The sequence below is a fragment of the Oncorhynchus mykiss genome, chromosome 6, assembly GCF_057628025.1.
Source record: "Oncorhynchus mykiss isolate SJ-2025 chromosome 6, ASM5762802v1, whole genome shotgun sequence".
Lineage (NCBI taxonomy): Eukaryota > Metazoa > Chordata > Actinopteri > Salmoniformes > Salmonidae > Oncorhynchus > Oncorhynchus mykiss.
This window is the reverse complement of record NC_143027.1, coordinates 17448982-17464761: the sequence shown is the minus strand read 5'-3', so window position 1 is coordinate 17464761 and position 15780 is coordinate 17448982. Positions and strand designations below refer to the sequence as shown.

At 43.3% G+C, this 15780-nt stretch overlaps 1 protein-coding gene across 1 annotated transcript; it reads left to right on the top strand.

The window, feature by feature from the left end:
• Positions 1-209: 209 nt before the first annotated feature.
• On the top strand, positions 210-8329 carry LOC110525349 (galactosylceramide sulfotransferase). Its single transcript, XM_021605383.3, has 3 exons — positions 210-699; positions 6335-6481; positions 6766-8329. The coding sequence occupies exons 2-3, from the start codon at positions 6354-6356 to the stop codon at positions 7919-7921; spliced, it is 1284 nt and encodes a 427-aa protein (XP_021461058.2). The 5' UTR covers positions 210-699; positions 6335-6353; the 3' UTR covers positions 7922-8329.
• The last annotated feature ends 7451 nt before the right edge of the window (positions 8330-15780 follow it).

Below are 15780 nucleotides of genomic sequence, written 5' to 3'. Positions count from 1 at the left end.
CTTTATTTGTATATTCTATTCATCCAATTTTTGTAACAGTATATGCAAAGCTTGCTAAAACAATTTTTGAGCAATACTGTAGTGAGACAGCAAGCTTGGAGAAGATGGCACAATCGAGCTCTTTGTGCCTTGGCTCTCTGCAATTGTTCTTTTTATACTATTTGCTACCACTCCTATCAGCTTTCAGCTCAGACTAGTGTCTGCTCTCAATAGCCTTCTGTATGCAGCCAGAGAATAGAGCCCATGCCCTCTTCCTCTCCATCTCTCGTTCCCTCTTTCTTTTTCCCTTTGTGTCTCTCCCTCCCCTCTCGTTCTCTTTTAAACACAAACAAGTGCAAGTCCTGACAGGGAGCCTGATGTCACAGTTGGCTGTATTCAGCTGGATCTCGTTCAGAGTCGAAAGTGGAGCAGAAGAATCAGGTGTGCATAATATACAAAGAGAGAGAGAGAGCGCACCTGCCAGATGAATTGGCTATGGAGCGTTGGGCATAACATATGTAATGAAAAGGAAAGCACTTGACCATGTGGTGGGGTTGTGACACTGTGTGTGACCCGACGAGCAGGCACAAGCAACCAGTGGACCGGACAGCTCTTCTTGAGATGCACTGCTATGCACTCTGAGGAGAAACAACAGTCTTAGGTTTTAACTTCAGTTGCATTTTTCATCTAACTGCAGTTGCGGGATTTATGCACAACAGGGTAAGTGTTATGTTTTACGAAGAGAATTATATGAGGATCATTTGAAAATTAAATGTATATTGTTTTTTGGTCGTATTCTTTGACAAACGGTTTAATGGAATGATCAGACTGCAACTATAATATATTTTTATCTCAAGTTTATGAGCTCTGAAATGTGAGCTGAAGAAAATTGTTTCTGCCATGCGATAGAGCAGCCCATTTAGTTTCATTCAGACGAGTTCTTTGGGCATTGCCAATGAGATGGAGTGCATAGTAACTTTGCCCTCATATTGAATGCTTTCCTGAATGTCTCTTTTTGGGGTTCATTGTCCCGTATGTCGTCATGCATCGTATGTCATTATGTGCTTCTGTGACTGAAGGTTATGACATCATTAGATAATGGATACATTGTTGCGTATGTAATTTGTGGAGAGCGTGACTTTTGCCTTTGACCTTCACCTTACGATTCGATTTGAATGGTATTGTATGCATAACGTCTTAGCACCTACTTATATCAGACCATACTCAGACAGTAGATGCAAGAAAACGGGACACATTAACAGACACCTGCCCAACAAACAATACAATGCCATTACAGTATAAAGTGGGGTCCGAAATTATTGCGAGCCTTTATAAAGAGCAAAAATGACACTAAAATAAACTGTTCAAATACTGGGCTACAGGTAACTTCCAAAATAATGGAAACGCTTGAGTAAACGAGGGGTACACCTGTCAAGTGGGTGGATTATCTTGGTAATGGAGAAATGCTAGCTAAAAGGGAAGTAAACAAATTTGTGCACAACATTTGAGATAAAAAATATTTTTGTGCATTTGGTAAATTCCTGGGATCTTTTATTTCAGCTCATGAAACATGGAACCAACACTACCTGATGCGTTTATATTTGTGTTCAGTATATTATAAAATAATATAATTTCAAAACAATTTTGAGCATACAAAATAGCTCAGTATTTGAATTATTTATTTTACACAGTCATTTTTGCTCATCTTTATCAAGGTTGTCAATATCTTCAGACCCCACTCTATATTTCTATATCACAGCCATCATTATCTGAAATGATGACTCCATTCGGGTTCAGAAATTGCCAGCAGGTGTTAAACGCAGGCCCCTGGTGGCCCCTCAGGTTTAATTCCAGGTGCATCCCTCCCAGAGGCAGAGGAAGCACTCAGCCTAACGAAGCACACATCTATCTATACCAAGGTCCATTTTCAGGTTAAACAGCTCCATGCAAAGTCCCCTGTTCAGGAGGACTAGTGCTCAAATGTCTCCCATATATCCCAATGCCTGGGCTGGTTTGAGGGCAGGGAGAATGGCCCCTCATGTGCCTCCATAATGGCCCCTTCATGAAGCTCCCTGACAAAAGAGCAAAAGACACTATCTACTTTATCTACTTCATCACAGCAATTATCAGTAACAAAACATATATTTTTTTTCCATCAGACAAAAAATGTATCACACAAGTGTCTGCAAAATTGGAACAGTGATTCTAGCTGATGTTAGACCCAAATGTTTCCAAGAGATTTCAAAATTATGGAAACTAGTTTTTGATCTTTTCAAGGAGCTGTTTTGAGGAGAAACCTCAAACATAAACAAAGATTTGGGAGCTTTCTGTGAAGTCAAGAGTATTTTGATATAGGTTTCTTGATTTGGTTTGTCTTTAGTATAGTTTCTCCACACTGCTACAGGTGGAAACCGGGTGACCCATGTTACCTACTGAATGCTGACTTAGCCTCTGGGTCACTGTGTTTGCGTTTACACAGGTAGCCCAATTTGTATATTTTTTTCACTAATTCGTCTTTTGACCAATAAGATCTGAAAAAGATCTGATGTGAAAAGATCTGTTGTGATTGGTCAAAAGACCAATTAGTGGGGGGAAAAAATATCAGAATTGGGCTGCCTGTGTAAACGCAGCCTGTGTGCAGTCCGATCGGATTCCAGGCTACAGGGTGAATAGCTGCAGACTCAGACTGGATCACTTTCCAGCCCAATGCATTATTCATCTAAAGGATAGATGACACAGAAACACAGGGTATATCCGGCCTTGCTGTAGTGTAGCTTCACTGTGCACTGTTCCGATTAAAGGCACAGTGGTAACACTTTTCTTAAAGAATGCAGGTGTAATGCTTATAACTTGTTATAGGAATGTTTAAGCCTTTATATTGTCTTGCAATTTTAAGTCTCTATGTATAACATTTCAAATTAAATGATCATAAACTCTTGAGTATATAACTTTCATGATTAGGTGCTGGGACATATACCTTCTTTGGACAATATGCCATTGGGCAGTTTTCTAGGAATTGTATAAAGGATGCAGTATCAATCAATCAATCAAATATATTTATAAAGCCCTTCTTACATCAGCCGATGTCACAATGTGCTGTATAGAAACCCAGCCTAAAACCCCAAACAGCAAGCAATGCAGATGTAGAAGCACGGTGGCTAGGAACAACTCCCGAGAAAGCCCAGAACCTAGAGAGGAACCAGGCTCTGAGGGGTGGCCAGTCCTCTTCTGGCTGTGCCGGGTGGAGATTATAACAGAACATGGCCAAGATATTCAAACGTTCATAGATGACCAGCAGGGTCAGATAATAATAATCACAGTGGTTGTAGAGGGTGCAACAGCACCTCAGGAGTAAATGTCAGTTGGCTTTTCATAGCCGATCATTCAGAGTTAGAGACAGCAGGTGCGGTGAAGAGAGAGTACAAAACAGCAGGTCCGGGACAAGGTAGCACGTCCAGTGAACATTATGTGGGTTGAAACGATCAAGGAATGCACTTTTTATTTTATTTTTTACATTTGCTCAACGTTAACCTAGTAGTTGATGTGAAGTTACAGTGGGGAGAATAAGTAAAATCCAGAAAATCACATTGTATGATTTTTAAGTAATTCATTTGCATTTTTTTAGGAAGACATAAGTATTTGATACATCACAAAAGCAGAACTTAATATTTGGTACAGAAACCTTTGTTTGCAATTACAGAGATCATACGTTTCCTGTAGTTCTTGACCAAGTTTGCACACACTGCAGCAGTGATTTTGGCCCACTCCTCTATACAGACCTTCTCCAGATCCTTCAGGTTTCGGGGCTGTCGCTGGGCAATATGGACTTTCGGCTCCCTCCAAAGATTTTCTATTGGGTTCAGGTCTGGAGACTGGCTAGGCCTCTCCAGGACCTTGAGATGCTTCTTACGGAGCCACTCCTTAGTTGCCCTGGCTGTGTGTTCGGGTCGTTGTCATGCTGGAAGACCCAGCCACGACCCATCTTCAATGTTCTTACTGAGGGAAGGAGGTTGTTGGCCAAGATCTCGCGATACATGGCCCCATCCATCCTCCCCTCAATACGGGGGGACCTTGCGTGCGCTGCAGGATTTTAATCCATGACGGCGTAGTGTGTTGCTAATGGTTTTCTTTGAGACTGTGGTCCCAGCTCTCTTCAGGTCATTGACCAGGTCCTGCCGTGTAGTTCTGGGCTGATCCCTCACCTTCCTCATGATCAATGATGCCCCACAAGGTGAGATCTTGCATGGAGCCCCAGACCGAGGGAGATTGACCGTCATCTTGAACTTCTTCCATTTTCTAATAATTGCGCCAACAGTTGTTGCCTTCTCACCAAGCTGCTTGCCTATTGTCCTGTAGCCCATCCCAGCCTTGTGCAGGTCTACAATTTTATCCCTGATGTCCTTACACCCTCTCTGGTCTTGGCCATTGTGGAGAGGTTGGAGTCTGTTTGATTGAGTGTGTGGACAGGTGTCTTTTATACAGGTAACGAGTTCAAACAGGTGCAGTAAATACAGGTAATGAGTGGAGAACAGGAGGGATTCTTAAAGAAAAACTAACAGGTATGGGAGAGCCGGAATTCTTACTGGTTGGTAGGCGATCAAATACTTATGTCATGCAATAAAATGCAAATGAATTACTTAAAAATCATACGTGATTTTCTGGATTTTTGTTTTAGATTCTGTCTCTCACAGTTGAAGTGTACCTATGATTAAAAATTACAGACCTCTACATGCTTTGTAAGTAGGAAACACTGCCGATTTTGCAGGTTATCAAATACGTGTTCTCCCCACTGTATGCTTTAAGTGAATGCTTTGGAAAAACAACAATATTGCGTAAAAAATGTATATGTCATTGAAAGATAGTGATCTAATAATAGCACATAACATGAGACATTTCTGTAACATTTGTCATAACCTGCCATAATATGGTCATAACACTGTCATTACACATATATTTAGACCTGTTGTGACATACTTTATTTTATGGCCGGTAATGACCCCTACATAAGAGTGTCAAAACCCACGAAACCTACCACACAAGGCAAAACATTCCATTACACCATAGCCTACATGTCAACAGTATGTTTATGCTGTATATTTTTGTATGAAATTGACCATATTAAATTATCATTGTAGTTATGCTTACATTGATGTCATACATGCACCTACCCCAGTGCTCTGTTGCTGATGACTGGGATGAACACAGGAGCAGGACTAGACACCCTCTTTTTGATTGATGACTGACATAAGGGCATGTACGTGACAGGCCTATCTGGCTTATATGATTATGGTGGTCATAATGCTTCTTGACAGAGTCACAAAGTGTATTTTGTTAGTACAAGTAAAGTGACACAGGATGGTCCTAATTCTTCTTGACAGAGTCATAAAGTGTATTTTCTTAGTCCAAGTAAAGTGACACAGGATGGTCCTAATTCTTCTTGACAGAGTCATAAAGTGTATTTTCTTAGTCCAAGTAAAGTGACACAGGATGGTCATAATGCTTCTTGGCATAATCATAAAGTGTATTTTGTTAGTCCAAGTAAAGTGACAAAGGATGGTCATAATGCTTCTTGACAGAGTCATAAAGTGTATTTTCTTAGTCCAAGTAAAGTGACAAAGGATGGTCATAATGCTTCTTGACAGAGTCATAAAGTGTATTTTGTTAGTCCAAGTAAAGTGACACAGGATGGTCATAATGCTTCTTGACAGAGTCATAAAGTGTATTTTCTACATGTTTTTTTTAAATGAAAAAAAAAACCATGACTGTGAAGAATTCATTACAACAACAAAGGAATTAAGAAACAAACTTTCAAACAAAAGGAAACTTATTTGCAGGGAAAAAACACATTTGAATAAATGTGGGTTTGACACTCTTATGTAGGTGTCATAACCAGCCATAAAAAAACACAATATTTATCACAACAGGTGTAAATATATGGGTCATGACAGTGTTATGACCATATTATGACAGATTGTGACAAGTCATGTCAACTATTGTGACATGGTTATGACCGTGTCATAATGTGTTAGGACGCTGGGTGTCAAGTAAAGTGTTACCGAAATTTCAATTATGCCTAGAGATAACCTCAACAGATTGAACAGAGTGGATTTCTAAGAGTTGTTCCATTACCAGAGGCACACAATGTCCTAATTGGAAACAGCCATTTGACTGAGCTGCTGTGTGTGTTCCCAAATAATTGGCCACAGGAGACAGTGGATCCAAGGGACTTGCACAATCCATGTCAATTAAAAAGTTGAGGTCATCGATGAACCATAACCATAGAAGATTTCAGGACTGCCAGTCCATTGTTTTGGTACACTGGATAACTTCAACTTAACTTACATTTTTGCTTCAGATAACTTCTATTTGGGACCATGGTTGGCAAGCAGGGGAGGCAATGGAGGTCGATGTGCAAAGGCCTTGTCCTGGGTACCCTACTCACTAGCTGTATGATCCTGCTCTACTGCCTTTCTGCTCCACAGGCCCACTTCAATCTGCCTGAGTAAGCCTCATCCATACTCTTCTTACTGGGGGGGGGGATGTTGGTGCAATGGTTGGGCATCCTTTGAAGTATATATTGCATCAACAAAATTCAGTAGCAATATACATGTATATGATATAGCCCACAGATGATACAGATACTTTTATTTGCCATATGAATGATGGTAGTACGCTACTGAACTATGAGAGGCAAAAGGAGTTTTCTATAACATTGCATGATGGTAAATCAGTCTATAACATTGGTAATTTGATAATGTGTTGTATTTGTACGCGTGCTCTCCATAGGGGTCCAGTGCCTTACTCCTGTTCCCATCGACCTGCTCAAGCCCACACCAGACTTTTCAAAAACAGCTCACACCATTCACCGGGGCAGACAGGCATCTGCACTCCCAAAGTGGACATCATGTTCATGAAAACCCACAAGACAGCTAGCAGCACACTCCTCAACATCCTCTTCCGATTCGGAGAGAAGCACCGGCTCAAGTTTGCCTTCCCAAACAGCCGTAATGACTTCTTCTACCCCTACCCATTCCAGCGCTCCCAGGTCAAGGACTACAGGCCTGGCATGTGCTTCAATATCATCTGCAACCACATGCGCTTCAACGCACCTGAGGTGGCCAAGGTGCTTCCTACAGACACCTCCTATATCACCATCCTCAGAGACCCGGCTGAGCTCTTTGAATCCTCCTTCCACTACTTTGGCCGCCTGGTGCCCATGACCTGGAAAATACCAGGCGAGGACAAGTTGGGGGAGTTCCTGCGCGACCCCCGCCACTACTTTGACCCCAATGGCTTCAACTCCTTCTACCTCAAGAATCTGCTGTTCTTCGACTTTGGGCAGGAAAACACTCTGGAGCTGGGCGACCCGCGGGTAGAGGAGGGCATCCGGGCCATCGCAGGCCGCTTCCAGCTGGTCATGCTGGTGGAGCACTTTGATGAGTCCCTCATGCTGCTCAAGGACGCCCTCTGCTGGGAGATGGACGACCTGCTCTTCTTCAAGCTCAACGCCCGGAAGGACTCCACCGTGTCTAAACTGACCCCGGAGCTGAGGGTCAAGGCCCTGCAGTGGAATGCCGTGGACTGGAGGCTTTACCAACACTTTAACGTCACCTTCTGGAGGAAGGTGGATGCATACGGACGCCAGCGAATGGCTGACGATGTGGCGGAGCTCCAGAGGAGGAACGCAGTGATGGCGGCAGTCTGTATCGAGGGAGGCCATGCTGTGGACGCAGGGAGCATCCAGGAGACAGCCATGCAGCCCTGGCAGCCCATCGGGGAGAAGTCAATCATGGGCTACAACCTGAAAAAGAATGTGGACAAGGCCCACCGCAAGCTATGCCTTAAGATGCTCACCCCAGAGCTGCAGTACCTGACAGAGCTGGGGGTCAACCTTTGGATCACTAAACTGTGGGGTCATGTGAGAGACGTGATCAACTGGTGACTAGAGGGTGATTAGAGAGACACGAGCCATGGGCCAAGAGAGTGCGGCTGTGGGTGTGTGCCTGCTTGTGTGAGAGCCCCTATTGGATTGCATAGCCTCCAAGGCCTGAATGCCTGCAGAAGATCATAAGGGGTTTGGTTTTGCATAGCCTTCTCAATCATGGTATGATGAACTCTTCCTCTGTGTCAGCAGTATTGACTTGTTTGCCTTAAATACAGTACATGTTTGCAGTATGTAATGTACCTGATAGGTGCTTGAGAACCGCAATGTTTGCGTTAGAATCTGAAGATAAGCATAAGCATCCCTCTTTAAAATGTACGTGTTTATAGGTATAGTATACTGAATACCCTTTATACCCTCAGCCCTGCCAATCTTAGAGTATTTTTGAAATAAAGACTAAATTAAAAAGATGTCTGTTGATTTGACTTATCAAGGTTGTTCGCAAAGTTAATAGTTAAAAAATGATGTCTTGATGTGCGTTTTGCTTTACTTTTCAAGACGTATATCTAGAAATCACATCATCTCAATTTTACACCCACTTTAGACGTCATGTTTGTAACAACATAATTGTAATAACACCAGGTCATGTAATAACTTATAATATTGTACTACTTTACTCCCACTTTAGAAGTCATGTTTGTAACAACATAATTGTAATAACACCAGGTCATGTAATAACTTATAATATCGTACTACTTTACTCACACTTTAGAAGTCATGTTTGTAACAACATAATTGTAATAACACCAGGTCATATAATAACTTATAATATCGTACTACTTTACTCCCACTTTAGAAGTCATGTTTGTAACAACATAATTGTAATAACACCAGGTCATATAATAACTTATAATATCGTACTACTTTACTCCCACTTTAGAAGTCATGTTTGTAACAACATAATTGTAATAACACCAGGTCATATAATAACTTATAATATCGTACTACTTTACTCCCACTTTAGAAGTCATGCTTGTAACAACATAATTGTAATAACACCAGGTCATGTAATAACTTTTAATAATGTACTACTCTTTCTGGATTATGTTATAAATCGCCAGATAACGTAATTGTTTAACAGATAACATAATACCCTTTTCTTGATAACGTAATAATATTAAATTGTTCTGTGATTATTCTGTGAATAAAAAAGTAGTAGACCAATTAGTAGAACATCTGTAGAAAAAAAGATCCGAAATAGGCTGCCTGTGTTAACGCAGCCCATGTGATTCAGTTGAACTGGCAGCATGCCGACCTTACCCTGTCTCTGTCTCCCAAACAGGAGTATGCAGCTGGATGGGATATCTCAGCGCATCGCCTCTTTTCTATCCATTGCTTCTGTCTTTGATTGGTCAGCTTCTGGGAGGAGGAGGAGTGTGGTTGGCAAGGGAAATAGGTGTGGGTAATAAGTAACTAAAAGACATACAACATTATTGTAGATAGAAGAGTATAGAATAAGATGAAAGGTAGAAATATGGATGTTTTTTCTTTATTTTCTTCATTTATTTAAAGGTTTTGGGCTACTATCCCATTGGGTGTGATTTGTCTTGCTTCTTGTTTTGTGAATTGTTTTGCTTCTTTTCTTCTTGATGGGTATCATCTGGCTTTCCATGTGTTGAGTTTAAGGCTGAGTGTTTAGATCTGAGCCTGGGTCCGGGAAGGGGTCAGGTGGGGGCTTGGATAGGAACCTTGTTTTGGGTACGGGGGTTTGGGTACGGACTCGATTTAGGGTAACTAAGGGGTACAATTGTGTAGTTTTCTTTTAGGACAGGTGTCCAGTAGGGTGGAGAGAGGAGTGTCCTTGTAATGGATGCTTCTTCAATTGACATCGGGTGGTGTAGGTGTCCTGGAGGGCAGGTAGTTTGCCCCCGGTGATGCGTTGTGCAGACCTCACTACCCTCTGGAGAGCCTTACGGTTGTGGGCGGAGCAGTTGCCGTACCAGGCGGTGATACAGCCCGACAGGATGCTCTCGATTGTGCATCTGTAGAAGTTTGTGAGTGCTTTTGGTGACAAGCCAAATTTCTTCAGCCTCCTGAGGTTGAAGAGGCGCTGCTGCGCCTTCTTCACGATGCTGTCTGTGTGGGTGGACCAATTCAGTTTGTCTGTGATGTGTACGCCGAGGAACTTAAAACTTACTACCCTCTCCACTACTGTTCCATCGATGTGGATAGGGGGGTGTCCCCTCTGCTGTTTCTTGAAGTCCACAATCATCTCCTTAGTTTTGTTGACGTTGAGTGTGAGGTTATTTTCCTGACACCACACTCCGAGGGCCCTCACCTCCTCCCTGTAGGCCGTCTCGTCGTTGTTGGTAATCAAGCCTACCACTGTTGTGTCGTCCGCAAACTTGATGATTGAGTTGTAGGCGTGCGTGGCCACGCAGTCGTGGGTGAACAGGGAGTACAGGAGAGGGCTCAGAACGCACCCTTGTGGGGCCCCAGTGTTGAGGATCAGCGGAGTGGAAATGTTGTTGCCTACCCTCACCACCTGGGGGCGGCCCGTCAGGAAGTCCAGTACCCAGTTGCACAGGGCGGGGTCGAGACCCAGGGTCTCGAGCTTGATGACGAGCTTGGAGGGCACTATGGTGTTAAATGCCGAGCTGTAGTCGATGAACAGCATTCTCACATAGGTATTCCTCTTGTCCAGATGGGTTAGGGCAGTGTGCAGTGTGGTTGAGATTGCATCGTCTGTGGACCTATTTGGGCGGTAAGCAAATTGGAGTGGGTCTAGGGTGTCAGGTAGGGTGGAGGTGATATGGTCCTTGATTAGTCTCTCAAAGCACTTCATGATGACGGAAGTGAGTGCTACGGGGCGGTAGTCGTTTAGCTCAGTTACCTTAGCTTTCTTGGGAACAGGAACAATGGTGGCCCTCTTGAAGCATGTGGGAACAACATACTGGGATAGGGATTGATTGAATATGTCCGTAAACACACCAGCTTTTCCGAAAGGAGGGCGGGGCAGGGCCTTATATGCGTCGCGGAAGTTAGAATAGCAGTGATCCAAGGTTTTTCCAGCCCTGGTTGCGCAATCGATCTACTGATAAAATTTAGGGAGTCTTATCTACTGCTTTGGTCCAAAAACAAATTTTGAGAAATTACTTCAACACATACTGGAAGAGTTACTGGCTAAGCTAACAAGTGGCTAGCTATGTTTGTTGCGGCGTGCATGACCAGAATGACACATCAATGAACCACCAAAAGCACACCCCATTTATGTTAGAAAATTTAGAAAAAGGTGTTGGACAGTTTTTTGTGCGAATAGTAGACCTAGTCCAGGTAGCAGATATAGTAGTCCAGGTAGCAGATAATGGACACTAAGGGTGGGTTGCATCAACATGGATTAACTCAGTTATATGATGGTTTAAAATGGCAGCATATCTACTGTGGAGAGACGAAAATGAGTTCCTCTGTCACGTCGGTATAAAGTGTCGGGAGACAGGCGCAGTAATGCGTAATAGTTTTTTTTATTATACCCAAATTACAGCATGCCGTGTAAAGGCAAGGGGACGAAGACCAAACAAACACTATACAAAACACAGGGTAGAAACCCAAACAAAAGAGCGAGGAGTACCTCGAATAAATAACACGCACGCACAATGATTAACACACGGGATGAAACCCGTAATCATCTGCGCAATCCACAATACATACATACATGTGATACATTGGCACATGAGAATCAGTGGCATGTATTCAAAAAATGTACCAAGAAAAAAACATAAAATAATGTAGCTTTTGTCTCTCTGTGTTTCATCATTTTCCTTCAATTCGCAAGAGGCTGAATGTATCTCATCAGAGAAAGCATCCAAGCGAGTGAAAAAGCGCCCCTCTGTCTTTGTATGTAGCCCATCTATCTGATGCTGTCTGGTCAAAAATACATTGTTGCCACCCGTGACATTGAATGCAAGGGATGCCAATTTGGCCTCCCTTGACAAAATAGTATACAATAATAGCCATTCAGCATTGAGCTTAACTGAGTGCGCTCAACTGTGAATGGTCCTGGTGCATCAAAAAAAGGTGTCAAGGGAAGCCAGTTTGGATTTGGCTTCACACCAATCATATCGAGAGCAAAACGTAAAATGGCAGAAAAATCTTGAATTGTTGCATCTTGTTGTGTTGTTGTCCTCCGGTGGCTAGCTAGCTAGTTAAAATGGTCCCTTTCCTAAATTAGCCATTGTTGGAGATAGGGATTTGGATTTGTGGATTTACTTAATTCTCCGTACTATCCAATGATTATAACGGCGATTATGATCCAACCATAAAAGGATGGAAGTTCAATATGTAGCTAGCTGTAGTAGGCTAATGTTAACTACCTGGCCTGGCGCATTGTTGCCCATGAAAGTAAGTTAGGCTAGCGAGCAAGCATTTTAGCCAGGTAGCCTAGGACAACAACAACTAAAAGCATGTACTGTATGACAGAGTCTAAGCATAGATGATTTGATGATGTTGAAATGGTGCTTGAATAATGGAGGCAGACCCTGTTTTCTTTGCGACTCGCAGTAACTCTCCGTGGTTCTAAATTAATAGTTGTTTAGTAGTCCAAAAATGTCAGAAACATTAACTTGCTTGACCGTGCTGTAGGCCAAGTAACTGTTTGCTACATGCAATATGCTTTGTGGACTTCACTGGACAGAGGTTGCGCTCCGGTTTTGTGATGAAACAACAGTTTGTCTATATATCATGATGGCAAGGTATATGAACTAACAGGTTATAGAGCAAACAACACAATTATCACAACACATACTGTAGTTTGTAATATGACTTTTTTTCTGGCTTGGCTTTCCCAGTGATTTTTACCCAATACTGATGAGAATTATTAGGATATGGCAAATATTTGTCAGTTATTGCATTCTACCCATGTTGCCTTTCGGATACTACCTGAGACATGAAACAGATAGGTGGAAGGGTATACAGCCTGTTGCCAATTTATTAATGTGCAATTTGCCTAAATGGATAATGGAAACACTTCAACCACAACATTTTTATTCATCACTAGTAATTTGCGGAAAAATAAAAAATATTGGTGTGACGTCGTTACTTCCAGCTGTTTCAATCGACAGAAGACAGTTAAATGGAAACGTACCCTAGCAGGCAATTGTCACTGTCACGCCCTGACCTTAGAGAGCCTTTTTATTTCTCTATTTGGTTAGGTCGGGTGTGATTTGGGTGGGCATTCTAGTTTTTCTATTTATTTGCTGGTATGGTTCCCAATCAGAGGCAGCTGTCTATCGTTGTCTCTGATTGGGGATCATACTTAGGCAGCCTTTTTTCCACCTTTAGTTTGTGGAATCTTGTCTTTGTATAGTTGCTGTTTAGCACTACAGCTATTTAGACATTGTTAGCCACTAGCCACTTTTGCCCGGATAGCCCAGAAAATATCTGCCAGTCTGCACAGCGCGATATCAGCCCTGAGCATATCGGACTGCTTTTTTCCGCCCACTACTACAACATCACTTGATTCCTGTCGCAAACTCTGGACCATTACACGGGATCATCACAGCTAGCTAGTTGCTACCGAGTGGCTATCGTGTCTAATACCCTTGTCCAGCAGTAAGCACCATTTAGCCCCAGGCTAGCAAACAAAGTACACCAACTACAATACCTCTCCTGCCAATTGGCCTGGACACTTTGTCGACATGGAGCCCCGCCTATCCATCACGACTGGTCTGCTGATGTATTTTGGCCGATGTGCTCTCAACTGGCTTCTGCATTGTTGATGTCAGTGAGGACCCAGCTACTAGCCCCGGCCCGCTAACTCTCTAAGCACCGTGTCTCCCGCTCGCCCAGCCTGTTTCGTCCATTGCTACTTATTGGATCCATTGATCACTCGGCTACACAGCTGATGCCTACTGGACTGTTCATTAACACGGTACTTCATTTTGTTTATCTGTCGGCCCCAGCCTCGAACTCAGGCCCTGTGTGTAGCTTACTCACCCTCTCTGCCCATTCATTGCCATTTACCTGTTGTTGTTGTCTTAGCTGTTTACCCATTGTTGTCTTAGCCCTACCAATCAACACCTGCGATTGCTTCAACCACAACATTTTTATTCATCACTAGTTTTTTGCGAAAAATAAATAAAAATTGGTGTGACGTCGTTACTTCCAGCTGTATACTGTTATTTAGGGTAGCTCTCATTGTTTTGTTTTACTGCAGAGCCCCTAGTCCCGCTCTACATGCCTCGGTTAGCTCCCTTGCCTCCCTTGCAACTGGCCCAAACCCCCTACGCTTCTCCTTCACCCAAATCCAGACAGCTGACATCCTGAAAGAGCTGCAGAATATGGATCGCTACAAATCAGCTGGGCTAGACAATCTGGACCCTCTCCTAAAATTATCCGCCACCATTGTCGCAACCCATTACATTCCTAAAGATTGAAAAGCGGCCTCGGTCATCCCCCTCTTCCAAAGGGGAGACACTTGACCCAAACTGTGACAGACCTATATCCATTCTGCCCTGCCTTTCTAAAGTCTTCGAATGCCAAGTGAACAAACATATCACCGACCATCTTGAATCCCACTGTATTCTCCGCTATGCAATCCGGTTTCTGAGCTGGTTACGGGTGCACCTCATCCACGCTCAAGGTCCTAAACGATACCATAACCACCATCGATAAAAAACAGTACTGTGCAGCTGTATTCATCTACCTGGCCATGGCTTTCGACTCTGTCAATCACCGTATTCTTATCGGCAGACTCAACAGCTTTGGTTTCTCTAATGACTGCCTCGCCTGGTTCACTAACTTCTTCTCAGATAGAGTTCAGTATGTGAAATCGAAGGGCCTGTTGTCCGGACCTCTGGCAGTCTCTATGGGAATGCCACAGGGTTCCATTCTCGGGCTGACTCTTTTCTCTGTATATATCAATGATGTCGCTCTTGCGGCTGGTGATTCTTCGATCCACCTCTATGCAGACGACTCCATTCTGTATCCATCCGGCCCTTCTTTGGACACTGTGTTAACAAACTTCCAAACAAGCTTCAATGCCATACAACACTCCTTACGTGGCCTCCAACTGCTCTTAAACGCTAGTAAAACTAAATGCATGCTCTTCAACCGATTGCTGCCCGCACCCACCCGCCCGCCTAGCATCACTACTCTGGACGGTTCTGACTTAGAATATGTGGACAACTACCAATGCCTAGGTGTCTGGCTAGCCTGTAAACTCTCCTCCCAGACTCATATTAAGCATCTCCAATCCAAAATTAAATCTAGAATTGGCTTCCTTTTTTGCAACAAAGCCTCATGCTGCCAAACATACCCTCGTAAAACTGACTATCCTGACGATCTTTGACTTCGGCGATGTCATTTACAAAATAGCCTCCAACACTCAGGAAATTGGATACAGTCAATCACAGTGCCACCCGTTTAGTCACCAAAACACCATATACTACCCACCATTGCGTCCTGTATGCTCTCATTGGCTGGTCCTCACTACATATTCGTTGCCGTACCCACTGGCTCCAGGTCATCTATAAGTCTTTGCTAGGTTAAACTCCGCCTTATCTCAGCTCACTGGTCACCATAGCAACACCCACCTGTAGCACACGCTCCAGCAGGTATATCTCACTGGTAATCCCCAAAGCCAACATCTCTTTGGCCGCCTTTCCTTCCAGTTCTCTGCTGCCAATGACTGGAACGAATTACAAAAATGACTGAAGTTGGAGACTTCCTCACTAAATTCAAGCATCGGCTGTCGGAGCAGCTTACCGATCGCTGCAGCTGTACACAGCCCATCTGTAAATAGCCCATCCAACCAACCAACCTCATCCCCATATTTGTTTTTTGTTTTTTTCTGCTCTTTTGCACACCAGTATTTTTGCTTGCACATCCTCATCTGCACATCTATAAACTCCAGTGTCAATTGC